Source organism: Ruditapes philippinarum, unplaced genomic scaffold (assembly GCF_026571515.1).
Source record: "Ruditapes philippinarum isolate M1 unplaced genomic scaffold, ASM2657151v2 ctg32_1_1_1_1, whole genome shotgun sequence".
NCBI lineage: Eukaryota > Metazoa > Mollusca > Bivalvia > Venerida > Veneridae > Ruditapes > Ruditapes philippinarum.
In genome coordinates, this window is record NW_026860502.1 from 367,876 (window position 1) to 384,467 (window position 16,592).

Genomic DNA, 16,592 nt, shown 5'->3' on the forward strand with positions numbered 1-16,592 from the left:
GTTTACGGACGGACGGACGGACGCCGGACGAAAAGCGATCACAAAAGCTCACCCTGTCACTTTGTGACAGGTGAGCTAAAAAAAAGAAAATGTGATGTCTTTCAATGAAGGACTAGACTAAATTCAGACTAGCTAAAGATACTTCAGCGAACAGGTTTTATAGTATTGCTAGACCTGTTCGCTGAAGCCAACCCCGTATCGAAAGTCAACCAGAACCGTGACATTTTTATGTCATGCTGTAATTCAATAAATTTGCGTGATCTGGACAAAAACTATTTCAATACAGGTAGTTAGATATATTTGGGACCCTTCAGTCTATATTTTTGAACACAGAATGTTAGATTGATGAAATATTGCCTCAAAGTTTATCAGCGGGTTCACATTTCATAAAATTCGCCGCCATTGCTGCCCTAATTATCACGTGATCAGCGAGAATTTAGGTTCGGATACCTTTGCATGACATTTGTTGACACGTGACCCAAATGCTATTTATAATTGAAAACATGGCTTTGCAATTATGAATAACGGTGTATTTATTCAATAACAGACATTGTACCAAAAACATGTTGAATTTATAGTTTTGAGTTATGATTCATGAATTATTTGTCCGTTTTTATATAATATCATACTCTTACTAAAAATAGTGTATGGTCCGTTACTAAAAATAGATGCTAGAATTTTCAAAACATGAAGTACCGCGAGATCTCATTTGAAAGCAGACTCCATATTAGTAAACATCCTCTACACATTTCTCTAAAAAATAGTTGGGTACACAATGTCATTGAAGTTTAATTAAAAACAAAACATGAATTGGTTCAAAATTGATTTGTTTATCAAATGGTATTTTTATTTGACCCAAATTTGATTAATAAGGGTGATTTTAGTAGGTTTTTATGTACGGCGCACGAACTCTCAAATTCTGGTAGCCTTTGCAAATAGGGTTGACCCATAACTTTACTGTCGCAACGTCAAAATAAAAGCGACATATAAAGTTATGGAAGCCAGAACTAAATTCAGACCTGTTCACTCCAATTAGTCTTTTATTAGATGGTAAGTGACTGGATAGCTCAATAGGTACAGTCGCAGAACTTTCAGGGTTTGAGTCCCGGTCAGGCTGCATTTTCCCACCCCACAGAAACTATGTTATCATTTAAAAGATTTTATTTTTTATAACATTTGTTTTGCAACTTCATACAATTTGTTCAAGAAAAACAAAAGAATTCCTGAAACTGCAAAAAAAACATTCAACAATTGAAAATATGCATGACAAGAGATAAATCATGTACCATAATGTAGTGAAAACACAGATATTTAAAAATATCCTACATATAACCCGACAATTTGCTTTGAATTACCTAAACATATATCTGTAAATTTTATGGTTTATTGTTTGCGTTGAAAGGCGCGCTACACGGCAGGATATGACGTAGGAGTAACTAGACATTTTGATTGGTTAAGAACTAAAGGCTTGATAACGGAAAGGATTGTTTTTCGCGGAAAAAAATTTTCTGTTCGCTACAGTGAAAGAAAAAAAAACTGGAAAAGAAAAAGTCTTCACAAACAGCCTAACGATGGTGAAAGGGTGCAATTTACAACTCAAGATCTCTATCATTTTCAACACTTCTTTTGAAAAAAAATAAAACCCAACAATCTTGTGTTTAAAGCCCAGATAAATACAACGACACATATAAAATTTTTTTTTTACTCAAATGTTTTTAAAACATATCATTTTCAATAAAACAACAAAGGATTGTTGTTTTAAAATTTTTCATCCATATACTATTAATATTAGGAAGTGGCTAGCCGTACGGGCCCGTACGGCTAGCCAAAAGTTCTAGCCGTACGTGAGTCACGTACGACTAGCCAGGACGCACTGTATTGGCTAGCTGTGACTCACGTACGGCTAGAACTTTTGGCTAGCCGTACGGGCCCGTACGGCTAGCCACTTCCTAAATATTAATAGTATATATGGATGAAATTTTGAAAAAAAAACAACTTTCCTTTGTGCAAACAAAAAATAATATAAAAATAAGTGGGCGTGGTCATGTACATGTATACTATCCAAGCCACGCACCGACTGCCTGTGTTAATATTAACAAAAACATAACAGACAAAAAATAATAGAAATAAATATAAATAAACAAACAAACCAAAACACGTCTTAGAAAATGCGCTTGATATATTATTCTTTCACCCATATATAATTCGGGATAGGATAGCCATTTAATCCACGATATATATACAATGTATAGGAAATGACCTTGGGTTATTAATAGGACCTTGAAAACTTCTGGGGAAAATGAATGAGAGTGATACTGTGTCCTCCATTAGGTTAAATTTTGTCTTCACTTATCATTTCATATATAACATCTAAATTAGTAATGAACTACGGGTTAAAGCTGCATTTTTGCAGAGACAAAATACTAGATTCTGACCACGTACCTATCGGATACAAATCGTTTTTAGCGTGGCTAACAAACATATCACATCACAAAGATTGAACTATATATTTATAGATGAAGGTTAGATCACGATCTTCATTTTCTACACCTTTTTTTCTTGGCCAATCTGAATAAAACCAAGAATCGGGTCCAAAAGCGGTCACAATATGTGAATTACATGTATTTCATACCAGGATACCCCTTACCTGACAAAAACACCTTAAATAAATATTGGTATTAATTGAATGAATATATTTGATGTTTGGTTTTAAAACATACAGGGGAATGCATCCTCTGAATTAATATGCTACTAATTAAATAAACATTCACAATAATATTGGAAACAATCACAAATGAAATTAACAAGAAGGGAAAACGCTCTCAAATCGGCCTAATTAAGAAGCTCAGCTTAGCATCCTTGATGATGTTCCGACCTGAATACTACATGAACTACATAATACCGGCATTTCCATCCTTTGCATATGTTGAACAGCACTTTGAATGAGGCCCGTCAATAAGAAAACGCTAAATTTATAAAGAAAACTACGCTTACAGGAGTAATACATCAAGGGGGTCATACCATATGCGCGCATCCTCAAAATTTTGATACCGCGAACACTTTTTCAACCGGTATTTTGAACAAAAACGAGTCTTGTAAAGCAATAAGAATAGATTTGAATTTAATTTCTTTTGCAAAGAAGACGCCATTACTTCTAGTTTTAATATTCCAAATGCCTTGACACAAGTCTTCCCTTTCTCGTCAGTATTTCACGTTGAATGCGATTTTGATTCTGGATACTGCGTACATCCGGCGTTGAAATGTTACAGAAATTGAGAAATTTTCGATTAAACTGAAAGTTTCACACAGCTGGAAGTTATTTTATTGTAGAAACTCTTTCAAAAATATATTTTCAATCTATGTTATCTTGTCTTTTTAAACGCCGGGTGTACGCAGTACTAGTATTAACTTATCTAGAATCAAACTCGCATTCAACGCGAAATATTGACGAGAAAGGGAAGACGTCTAAGTAAGGACATCTTCTTTGCAAAAGACATTAAATTCGAATCTATTCTGATTGCTTTACAAGACTCGTTTTTGTTCAAAAGTGTTCGCGGTATCAGAATTTTGAGGATGCGCGCGCATGGTATAACCCCCTTGTGTACCATGTAGTTAATCATAATGGAGCCTCATCTTAAACAAAATATTTCTATCAATTTCATATTTTTGTTGTAAATTATTCCCGCTTATTATAATTCAACACTGTTATATACTTGTATAACAGTATCAAATATACATATATACCCAATAAGAGGAGTATGAAAAGAAAATCATAATGCAATATTTTTCAGTAACGCAAGATTTTTTTATTGCAGCCGGTTATGAAATAATAAGCTGATATTAAACCATGTTCGTATACTTTCCCGTCAAACAAGATGTACATTTCATGATGTTAATATGTTCATATTTCGAAAAATTCATTATGTACCCAAAACGAATTAGTAACGATTCGCCACACTAACGATTCGCCACATAACGATTCGCCACAGAGTAATAACGATTCGCCACAGTTAAATAACGATTCGCCACAGTATGATTATAGATCAAACAATGATTTTTTTAGTTATCAACAAACTTTTTCCTTTTGTTTTAATAATTTGACAATGACAATAATTTAATAATGTTTCTTAATACAAGTAACATGAACTTAAAGCCCCCATCGCGGGTTTTCAATTTATCAAAGTAACATTATTACAGGAGTACATTTACAAGAAAGTAATTATATGTTGAAATAAATATTGAATTAATCATAAACATAATTATAAATGTCAATTAATATTTATATATATAAATTTCATATATTATATATATGTCAAATATTAAAAAAAAAAATATTGCAAAAACATGTGATCATTACGAAAATTGATTTACGATAATTGATTAAAGAACGCATATCTAAAACATTTGTCACACCTTTAATTTTAATAAGCCAATCACCTTTTAAAAGCTTGTTGTACAAATATTTAATTGACGCCGAAATAATCCTTTAATTATCTGACAATGTGAGCAGATTTCAAAACAATGCGGCAATTAAGCTTATTTATGTAAATTTTGTAATAAAATATGTTAGTTATATAAATAACTTATCTAAAATGTGTAATGTAATTTTGGTAATAAAATATATTTATTTTCATTTACTCAATTAAAGCTGTTTTCTTTTAATTTTCCAGTTTATATAAATAACGAAGTTTAACTTATCTACAATGTGTAATGTAATTTTGGTAATAAAATATTCATGTGTCTTTATTTAAAAAAAAAAGCTGTTTTCGTATAATTTTCCAGTTTATATAAATAACGAAGTTTTTCTCATCTACAATGTGTGATGTAATTTTGGTAATAAAATATAGTTATTTTCATTTGTTTTTATTCTATAAAAGTTGTTAGTATATTTTTCCAGTTAATATAAATAACGAAGTTATAAAATGTGTTATGTAATTTTGTTAATAAAATATTTGGTTTTCGTGTGTTTTTTATTCAATAAAAGCTGTATTCAGTGTAATTAATTTATGTAATTAACAAATGAAATATAAAATGGAAATTTTTTTTCCATCAACAATTTGAAAACAGGTGTGAAAATGTTTGTATTTGAACACGTGGCGAATCGTTATTTAACTGTGGCGAATCGTTATTACTCTGTGTCGAATCGTTATGTGGCGAATCGTTAGTGTGGCGAATCGTTACATTACCCCCAAAACCTACTGTATGCAGACCATGTACGGAAACCGGATGATGTAAATTTTAACAAACATCCCTAACGGTTGCCGATGTTACAAAGTCATTTTATAACCAAATGAAATGCAGGAAAGACGTCCCGTACATGGTCCTGTCCGACAGAGGGTCTGAATTCCAGTACAGGGATGAATCGACACGAGAACGAAATGCTTAGGACGTTTGGAATGATTCTACTTTTACATTGACACCGTGTAAAATATGCCGCCAAATATGAGACCGTTAAACATTTTTAAATTTTAGATAGCTCTTGCTTTTAAGCACTAATCAGATATCATTATGATCCTCTGATAATGCTTTTAAAGCTTTGAGTCACTGCTGTTTCACAAAATAGTTATGAAAACAATATCTGCACTAAAAATTTGATTTTATATGATTTGCAAAATAAGCATACGTTTGCATATAATTACTGTTTATTGTAATTTGTAAACTCAGGTAAATGTATTACTAGACTGTAGTTATAGCAACTTGTCTTGAAGAAATTTATTTTCCTTGTGGGGGCGTCCATAGAACAACCAGAGATGAAGATCTATGTCTCTGGTACATCTAAATAAGACTTGTCAAAGAGATGGGGTAATGTCTTTTTCCAACGGATTGACAGAAGAAAAACAATTTTACATTATTTAGTTGATGGAACTGTTCACACTTTATCAGGCAAGGGCGTCCATGTCCGAATGGTTAAACTCTACCCCTCACTGCTGAAGGTTGAAATGTGGGTTAATTCATGCGGTGGTTTAACTAGGGTACATGTCACCGTTTTGTGCCTGAAATAATCATAATGCACATGGGGGGGGGGGGGGGGCATCTGAGGTCTACCTGCACTAGAAAAGCAGCTGGACAATTACCATATAGCATGACATCTACTATCTTTGCACTGTGAAAACTCAACCAAAAAAAAGAAAAGAAAATTTTCCTTCCCCCCTTTTTCAAAACATGATACTAAACCATTAGACCCAGGAGTGTATGTAGTATTTGTAGTAGGTTATATTACTGTATAAAATATACTAAGGAGTCTCAGTCATGATTTTATTTTTCTGTAGAAAATAGGAAAATAGAAATCTGAGAAATAACCTCCTTTGAAGCAAGAACTACAAGTATGACAAGTTTGGGGACACTAATTATTTTAAAAGAAAAATATAAACTGCCAATTATTTTTTCTCTTTTGGAATTATCAAATATTTGCAAGTTGTAAATATCAGTATTCAAGATTGTTTGTCATAATGTGAATTTTAGAAACTATTTCCTAGCTGATCTCAATGACCCCTCATGAGACGTGTACTGGAAATCAGTCTAAAACTTACGGCATGTATGGTTCTCAGAGAGACCTTGCTGTAGACATCCTGATTGTCATTTTGGGCAGCCTCAAAGCTTAAAAACTAACTTTTATGTGATAATACCAAAATGACCACCTTAAATTCAAAACAAATTTAATAACAACACTGAGTGTCTGAGTCACAACTTAAAACAAATATTTCTTGAAAAACTTAATTGAGTGGCCTATATGGCCGAGTGGTTATCGTGACTAGTAATCTAATGATCGTTAGCAGCATGGGTTCAATCCCTGTAGGGGCAAGTCGTCGTTTCTTTGAGCAAAAAACTTTACACTCATTGTTCAATACTGATTGGTTCCAGGAACGGATTTGAAAGTGTGTCCATAAGCTTATTATTAAGGTTCCTTAAATAAATCTGTATAAATCAAACTTAGGTATTCCGTAATTTATTGAGCCTGAATCTAACAGAAATGGGTTCAGTTGCTTTTAATTGTTCTTAATTTATATATTTTGATGATTTTATTCTGTTTCTGGTATATATTTTCAGAAAAAATCTTTAACAACAAATATTCAAAGCAAACCATCTGATTATAGTCTGCATTGTTTGCTCTTTAGTTTATTTATCTTCAAATTTTTCCTAAAAATGATGAATGGGCTTTCATATTGAAAGATAGACAAGTCCAATTTAGATAATAAAGGTGGTAAACAGTAACATTTGATTGATGAGCTAAGCCGTGGTTATGTTCATGTAAGGATGTTAGTCATGTTTAGACAAATATAACAGATATTGTGGTGTACATTTATTTAAACAAATCTTCATATTTTATGATTTTATATTGGACAATCATATTCAAAGTATGAAACTTTACTTGATTTTCTGATCTGTGTAATGCAATACCACTTTACATTGCAGAATTAGCAAGTGATATACCTGTAAACATCGAATCATGCCATTACTTGATATACGAGGAGTTAATGTGAACTTCCCTTTTGACCCTTACCCATGTCAGGTTGACTACATGAACAAAGTCATCGAGTGCCTACAGAAGGTATGTTATGTTTCAAGTTTGTTCAATTGAATGCTCAATGCATGTACTTGTATGTGATAAATTAAATTGGAACATAGTTGAAGGGACACTTGAATGGTAAAATTTTGTGATATTTTCAAATGATGAAAAACTAAAAATTATCATGAAATTGAAAGTGCCATATATAAAGGTAATTATATATATTAAATAAATAGTTGTGTGCAGTTACAATGTGCAACTTCTCATATTAAACTGTAAGACATGGTATGAGGATATTTTTGATTTTGTGTGTAAATTATGAAGTGAAAATACTTTATATAGATTACTTACTATCTTAAAATCAAATTTACAAACCCTGTACATTATGTATATAGTATTCTCCAAATTTTCAAACCTAAACATTTGTTTTTCACATATTTACTGATATAATAAAGATAGTAATAAAGTTAAATGTATTGACTATTAATTAACCCTAAGCCTGCATGCGACCAACTTGTAAACCAAGATCAGTCTGCACATTAAAAAGTGATGAATGTTTTTGTCCGAACTGAAAGATGAACAAATGAAATCCATTGAAGATATTTAGCATTCAGTAAGGGTTAAACATACATGTATATGATAGATATTTTGTTGACGTTGTTTTATGGTATGACAGGATGTGAATGGTGTATTGGAAAGTCCGACAGGTACAGGTAAAACACTGTGTCTATTGTGTTCATCTCTGGCATGGCAGGAGAGTCGGAAAGCTCAAACAGAGCTTAATAAACAGGTATGATGCTCTATATAAATAGACTTAACTTGAATTATCTGTTAAACATTTTTATATCTCACTCCATTTTACCTTGATTTCAGAAAATCATTTAAAAGTTAATATTTCCCAAAAACTGTTATTAAAACAGTGTTTTTTAATGGCCAATATGAGGACAACAGTTTGTCAAATGACCTTTTGATTCTAGAGTTTGAATCCATGGATCTGCACATGATAAAATATTTGACTTACACAGAAGGTGTATACTTGTGCAGAAATCCTTAAGGTCTTTGTTATCAAATTAACCTTAAACAAATCACACTAAACTAATTGCCTAATTTTGCTGACAATACAGTTCTATTTTCTCTAGTGCAACAGTGTTTTTGACATATATTTGAGCCGCGTCACGACAAAACCAACATAATGCGTTTGCGACCAGCATGGATCCAGACCAGCCTGGGCATCCGCTCAGTCTGATCAGGTTCCATGCTGTTCGCTTACAAACCCTATAACAAGTAGGGAAACTGATAGCGAACAGCATGGATCCTGATCAGACTGCGCGGATGCGTCATGATGCGGCTCATTTGTACTTTAATAAGAGGATGGAATGGTTTACCAATATTGCTCTAAGATATAATAATATTTTAATCAGGTGAGTGTGTCCCACTTGTTGGGTTCTGGTGCTGACAACCTCTCTGCAAAGTCTATTGAGGGCATAGCTAAAAGTCTGGAAAACTCCACCGGAACATCATGGGGAGGTAGTGACTTTGGTGAGTATAACATTTAATTTTGCTTGTTGTTTAAAGGACACTGACACTATGTAGGTCATTTTGGGATTTCTAATGGTGGAGGAATGCCTCAAAAGTTTGTACAAGCAGTTTTTTCAGACACCAGCAATAATACCTGAATATAGTGTTACTTACTAGGTTACTTATTGGGTTATATTTTATAGGATAATACGTAGTTAAAGGTATTACAAAAGTATGCTTTGCCTATTGATAAAAGGCTCAAATTAAAAGAAACAAAATGATACAAGAGTTTAACCTGTATTGGTAGATTTACACTGGCAGTTCAAATGTTTTGAGCTAGATAAAGGTTTGTGAATGCTCATGATCATTTTATACATGTAAAGTAGGAGAGCAGATGATTTTTGTTTCAACTTAGTCGATTGTCTGTGATTTATTATCTTCAGCTGTACCAAAGATCATCTATGCATCACGTACACATTCACAGCTGTCACAAGTGATACAAGAGTTGAAAAGAACAGCTTATAACAGGTTAGTCAGAATACTAACCCTTACCCTGCCAAAGTTCTAAAATGGACTTGTCCAGCTTTCATTTTTCTGAACTATCCATTATCAGTTTTTGGGATATCAAGATGAAAATATAAAGTCAGTCACTCTGGCTTTAAACTTGAGGGCAAAAACATATCAAGTTTAGTTCCAGCAGTGTTAAGGTTAGTGCTGCCAAATTTAGACAAATTGTTATGACTATGGGGATCAAGGTTAAGGTCTTCCCTCCAGCAGACTGTCATGGTAGACATTATTATGTGATCTGTTCAAAGATGAAGGTAATACAGTACAATATTGTAATTGATGAACAATTTTTGCATCAAATATTGATGATATATCAATGCACGTATTATGTGGTTATCATACATGGTTGAGCACAAATGTTGTTATATTTTATAAGGTGTGAAATAAATTGAATTATCACATAAATACGGAACATCTGTAAATGAAAACAAGGCTATATATGGTGTGATATGGATTTGATATGGACGTTTTGGACTCTGGAAATGAAAACTAGACTAAACTGATAAGATTGAATTCAATAATGAATCCTGCATGAACATACTTCATGGCTTGGTGCGAATGCCATAAGGTGTGAAATGAATTGAATTATCAAATAAGCCATGGCACAGGAATGTAATAAAGCCATTTACTAAATCAATATTACACTAGTGTAATAACCATGTGATATGATGTCATTTGCATTATATACAAATGTAGTGTTAAAATGCACTAATGTAAGTGCTACACTTTAGGTGCATCAGTGAACAGTTCTTATTTGGAGATGTGATAAATATAATACTATATTTGTATAGATTCACCACTAAATTTATTGAACTCTTAACTAAACAATACTTTACTCACAAGATATTAGCATGATATGATTTTATTCAACTTGTTCAGCAAATTTAGTATTATATCTACACTCATTTCATATCCTCTATTTAAATAGCTACATGCAGTACAGTGAATATGTGATATAAACTATCATCATGATGTAAGACATGCTCGATATAGCCATCACAAATATAACATACTAGAACATATTTCTTTTTATATATAGTCAGTCACCTCAATTAAATTCAGGGTTCAAGCTAGCAGAGAAAAACAGGTGGCAATGACTTTTCCCTGACAAAATAGAGAAATATTTTACAAGAATGGGAGAAAGGTGTTTTGAATAATATTAATCTTTCTAAATTGCAACTGATCTTTAATTGAATGCTAAACTAAAGATCAATGATATATCAACGGTAGTCTTAATTGTAATCTGCACAAAATTTACCTCCTGACTGACAGAATATTCGATTCTGAAATCAGATTCTATATTTTGACTGACTGATTTTATTTTTATATACAGTAGACTCTCAATAAGTCAATATCGCTTTACTCAAAATTCTGCGTTAGTCGAAGAATTTCTAAGAAGAATTTCTAAAATCCTGTAAAATTTTCTTCTTATCTTTGTACTTTAACTCTGTATTAAATTTTAAATCAGATGTTTCTGTTCATTCATAATTGTAGTTAAAAGTGATTAACCATCATTTCAACAGTTAAATATTGCAGCATTGCCGCTATCGACAATAACAAACCTACTACTTAGGTCAATCAATCATGCACATGTATATACATGTACAAATGTAAACGTAATGGCGGCAGATGCACATTACTTGAAGTCTGTTTGTCTCGAAGTGAAACACCCAGTCTCTTGAAATTCAAGTTACCGAGAGTCAACTGTATTTACATTTGTAGAGTTGGTGTAACTGAGTTGTTTTTTGTTTTATTATTTTCAGTGTTAAAGTGAGTGTAATTGGGTCACGAGATCAGCTTTGTATTCATGAGCAGGTGAAAAAAGAACAAAACAACACAAACAAGGTACTTTGTTCTGCATGCCATTTGTGTAACATTCTATTCTATGATTATAAATACATGTATATAGATCTTGTATATTTGATAATTTCCTTTTTAGGCACTACTTTTTCTTGAAATAGCAGGAGTTTCCAAGAATGATGTTTTCTCAGAATGTCTTGGGGTTTGTTTGTTTTTTGTTAGACTATACTTCTGTTACTTTACATGTAACCAGTCAGGTAGGAAGAATGTGAAGAAGTGAAGTCAGCTGATGTTTTGATAAAGTATGATATTGCATGGACTAGAATTTTAAGTTTATTTCTGTTACATTTTATTCTTTGATATAAGAGTCATACATACATAAATAGAAATCATTAAAAACTTGTAGCTTTAATTGAACAAAGATAAATGAGACCAGAAATTTAGAAATAGAGGATTGATGTCATCATGAAAGCATGAATAGAAATAGCATTATGAATAGAAGACTAGGAAAAGAAACTTGTCTATTTTACTGAGAATGTTATGTAATGTATATACATTTATTGATTTTGCTGTAGAAGTTGCAGACAGTTCATTGCAGAATATCTTAATTGAATTGCACACATACAGAAATAGTTGTTTTTCATTCTGTAATATCAATACTGCTAGAACAATTGATGCTTTTATATCCCATGGCACATTTTATTTTCACAGCTTAACTTGGACAGAAATACTTAAGACAGATGTTTGCTAATTGCAAACTTCCTTTTCAGCTATAAATTGATGACTTTAAAACAGAATTAGCATTTGCTGCATTTATCCAATCTATGTTAAAAGTATGTTAAAAGTAATAGAACCAGCCCAGCCTAACTACAGCTGTTCTGTCTGACCAGGTTTTACATGGGTCCTTATGGCTACTCAGTTCTGATCATTTCAATAGTGAACTTATGTGATGTACAACTTTGATAGTTTGGACCAGTTTATTTCACAAATTAATCATGATTGATTGCTGCATCTCATATAAGTTTGTAAGTTTGGACTGTTTTTAAATATGTTTAACCACATGCCAATGTTTAACACCCTGTTCTTAATGAACTCAAAGGAGCCAAAACTCCAGAATCAATTGATAAGGTATATGAAAAGTTTACATAGGTTAAAGTTTTAAATGTTTTTTAGACAGATGAGTAGATAAAGATATTTTTTCCCACAGGAACTTTTGTTAATAATAATAATAATAATAATAATAAAGACTTTATTTAAAGAGGCAACATAGTTAGGCAAGCCCAGTCTTTCCTATGAGCCTCTATCAAAATGTATATATATACAGTTACAAACAGAAGATTTATATAAACAAAGAAAGAAAACTTAATTTATACAAATTATACAACATTGAAAAGTAGAGTTATTGAAAAATGCAATAAGAAAATGAATATAAACATTTCAAAGTATGAAATTGTACATTTTATGAGACATACATGTATGTACGTGATATTAAAAACAATCCCTAGATTATTTTCGCAGAGAACCACCATTTAAGATAATTAGTTTTGAATGTTTGTAAGTTGGAAGAATTTCTTATGTTTAAAGGGAGGGAGTTCCAAAATTTTGAGCCCGAGTATGATAGGGATTTTCTGCAGAATTCAATTCTTGGTTTGGGGACTAAAAGAAGTCTTTGTTCTTATGATCTTAATGATTTATTTTCTGTATTTGTAAAAAGATTTTGCATATAATCAGGGAGAAGATTGTTTAGGGACTTGCATAATAAAATGGCCATTTTATAATTCACTCTATCAGAGAATTTCATCCAGTTTAATTCAGAAAATAACTTATCAGTAGGCGCATCAAAATCTATATCCAATATTATTCTTGCTGCATATTTTTGAAATTTATACATGTCCTTTAAGAGTTACTTACTGCAATTACCCCAAATAGTGCAACAATAGTCTAAATGAGGAAGAATGTATGCATTAAAGAACATTTTTTCTAACTTGAAGATTTAGAAATGGTTTAATTCTCAGAAGTAGATATAGTTATTCAGCGTCATTTTGACATGTGTTCTCCAATTAAGTGTATGATCAACATGGACTCCTAAAAGTTTTTCTGTTTCTGAGAATTAAATGCTAAATGTTGAAATCACTAGAATTATTAATGATATTGTAAATATTTTGTGAAGGGGAAATAATCATTGCTTTGGTTCTTTTGGCAGTTGGAATCATTGAATTTCTGGTACACCATTGTTGAATAGAGTCAAGGTCAGACTGAAGATTTATACATATTGAATTGATAGCATGTCCAAATACTGTAATGGAAGTGACATCAGCAAACATATTTGAAATGGAATGTGATAAGTGCAAAGGCATGTCATTTATGTAAATAATGAAAGAAGAGGGCCTAAAACTGAGCCTTGAGGTACACCAGATGTAACATCTTGAGCATTAGAGTATTTTCCTGACACACATACTTAGAGCCGTTTCACATGAATAATTTGTGCGAAAGCCAGATTGATTTGGTTAAAAAAGAGAGTTAGCTTCAAGAAATGATTTTAGGTGATCACTTACATGTCTTTCTAGAATTTTTGACAGGACTGGTAGTATTGAAATTGGTCTGTAGTTCTTACTTCATTCTTGTTGCCCTTATGTATAGGTGTAACTTTTGCTTTTTTAAATATTGAAGGAAATATGCCATTTGATATACTGAGATTGAATATCTTTTCTTAGGGTTTGGAAATAATTTTAGAGCTCATTTTAAGAAATAAATGTCCTATACCATCAGGACCAGTTGATTTTTTGAAATTGAGAGGTTGAAGTTCTTTGCTTATGAATTGTTCAGTAATTTCTGATATTTTAAATGGAGAATCATTCTTTGAATGCATTTCAATAAACTCTTGCAGTTTTATTTCTTCTTCTTGTAATAAATTTGAACAATTGGCTGGAGCAGATTTAAAAATATCAATGAAATAGTTATTGAATACTTCAGCTGTTTTTAGTGGGTCTGTAATTTTATTTCCATCACCATCTTGAATATAACTTGTCTGGTGATTAGAAGATTTCCCTGATAATTGTTTGAGATTTTTCCACATTCTTTAGCATTGTTTTTATTGTTTTTGAGTAGTAACTTTTTTATAATTGAATTTGAAATTTTGCATGTGAAACAGATTGGAAAATGATCACTAATTGACAACTGAGAGATAGTAATTTCAGAAATATTATGAGGGAAATTTGTATAAAGGTGATCTATTATGGTCTTTGATGTTTTAGTTACTCTGGTGTGTTCTTCAACAACCTGCTTTAAGTTGAAACTGTTAGTAATATTATTATTCCAACAAGTGTTGTTAGTAGATGGTGCTCAATACTTTTGTAACAGAGTCCCCTAAAATAAATACTGAGTATTTTTAGGTGTCTTCTTTGTCATTGAGGTGTATTTCAATATGATTGTGGTAACTACCAGTATACACAGTTCTGCCTGGTTGTTCTATGTTTTCATATTTTGGTGCTGATTCTGATTGAGAGTTATAATATCATTTGGAGATGCTGCTTTCTTGTGTATATTCATCAAGGTGCAAATATTTTGTTTGATGGTAGTCATATCATCCATGATACCTTTTGAGCATTCACATCGTGTTTTATCCTTATCACTTTCAAGGCTTTTTATTGCAAATTTATTGATAATCAGCTTTTGTGTTTCTTCTGCCACTATACTATTTATTTTCTTAAGGTTGTCAATTTCCTCACTTTGCACCAAAAAAACCCCGTAATATCCTTACTTGGTATACCAAGGTAAAATGGCTTATCAAAAGCTAAGAATGTTGAAAACAAAAATTAAAAGCTGTTGCCATCAACACAGGTCCAGGTCATCATACTGCACATCTATGCATCCTAACCCTGGTCTTATGCCACTGGCTCACTCAGACTCAAGTTCAAATCTGTCACTTAAATAAGAAAGTGGACAAGTCCAAAAATGAAAGTTGGACTTGTCAATGTAAAAAATTTCATCAGGGTATTGGTTCTTGTTTTTTTGATGTAATAAAATAGCTGATGGAACACTTTCTCCTATTAGTTTAAATATCTTTTCTAGAAACTTGCTTTCAATTATAAGGTAATTTAAATCAAAATATTGATTGACATGTCAACTGTAAAAATTTAATACATCACTGATTTAAGTCCCTTGAACTTTTTGCATTTGTTGTTCTGAATCTTAAAAAAGCAATTTTCACATACACAGCAGAGCTGCATTGTTAACAGCCATCCTTGAGCTTCATTAAGATGATATAAGTTGACAAACTGTCACTTTTATCTTGATTTATCAACATTGTTAGCAATATACACTATTGGAGTTGTCTTGCATTGAATTTGGAACTATATTTTGTAAGTGTAAGGTATTTTAAGTTGAAAATACTAAAATAAGGCCACACACGATTCAGTCATTGGTAATGTGGCCTGGAACTATTTTAATGGCTCAGTTATATACAATACTTATTTTATCTTTAACATTTATTGTCGTATTTCACTAAATACAGTAGCTTTCTCAGAATACAATGGGTGACAAACTTTGGTCAGTCACTTTTGGTTCCAGCAAGTTCAAGGTTACAAATTAAATTACAAATATAGAATAACGTGTTTTTGATTTTTTCCCTCCATTTTCAAAAAATCATATTCCAAATTGCAGCCCAATAACATGTTTCAACTTCTGTGAGGAACTAAGCTGTGTTGTCTTGTTTATTTATATAAAAGTGATAGGCATACTGATCATATACATAAATCAAACTTAAAAGTAGTGTAGTTTCTTAACTTTAAATTTGTTCTAAATCACCAGAAATATTGAGTAATTTTTCACATTTTAAGCAAGGGTTTTTTATCAGAAGAGCTTGAATTTGCACTGACTTTATGAAAAAAGTGTCTTTTCATCAGGTTCAATTTTCTAGTTTTCTTGCTGTATGACTATAGTTTTAATTTGCTGCAACACCCAGCTCATTTGTTACCAGTATAATGGAAGACTGTTTTACGATGTATTACAATAAAAAGGACTTTGATCAAGTCATGGTAAGATGATTAATCTGTATGGTACGATTTAGCATGGAATTTTCCGAATCACTCATGAAAGCACTGGTGACTTATCAACAAACATGGCATAATTCTCTTGATTAACAATTATATGAGCCGCGCCATGAGAAAACCAACATAATGGGTTTGCGACCAGCATGGAT

The 16,592-nt window shown here is 31.9% G+C and overlaps 2 protein-coding genes across 7 annotated transcripts in view; one reads left to right on the plus strand and one right to left on the minus strand.

Annotated features, from left to right (window-relative positions):
* LOC132760331 (stathmin-like) overlaps positions 1-16,592 on the minus strand; it is a 44,683-nt gene that overhangs the window by 24,483 nt on the left and 3,608 nt on the right. For 2 of the 6 annotated variants that reach the window (XM_060752289.1, XM_060752286.1), the window contains exon 1: positions 1,356-1,443. The exons of the other annotated variants lie outside the window; for them this stretch is intronic. The gene's annotated coding sequence lies outside the window, so the exon portion shown is untranslated. Of the gene's footprint in view, positions 1-1,355; positions 1,444-16,592 lie in introns of those variants that run through there. 6 annotated transcript variants of the gene reach the window in all.
* Positions 5,300-16,592, plus strand: part of LOC132760370 (regulator of telomere elongation helicase 1-like) — a 78,163-nt gene continuing 66,870 nt past the window's right edge. Inside the window, exons 1-6 of the mRNA XM_060752355.1 lie at positions 5,300-5,423; positions 7,414-7,549; positions 8,184-8,297; positions 8,929-9,046; positions 9,469-9,553; positions 11,356-11,437. Coding sequence (XP_060608338.1) covers positions 7,448-7,549; positions 8,184-8,297; positions 8,929-9,046; positions 9,469-9,553; positions 11,356-11,437 — 501 coding nt within the window. The 5' untranslated portion in view covers positions 5,300-5,423; positions 7,414-7,447. The remainder of the gene's footprint in view (positions 5,424-7,413; positions 7,550-8,183; positions 8,298-8,928; positions 9,047-9,468; positions 9,554-11,355; positions 11,438-16,592) is intronic.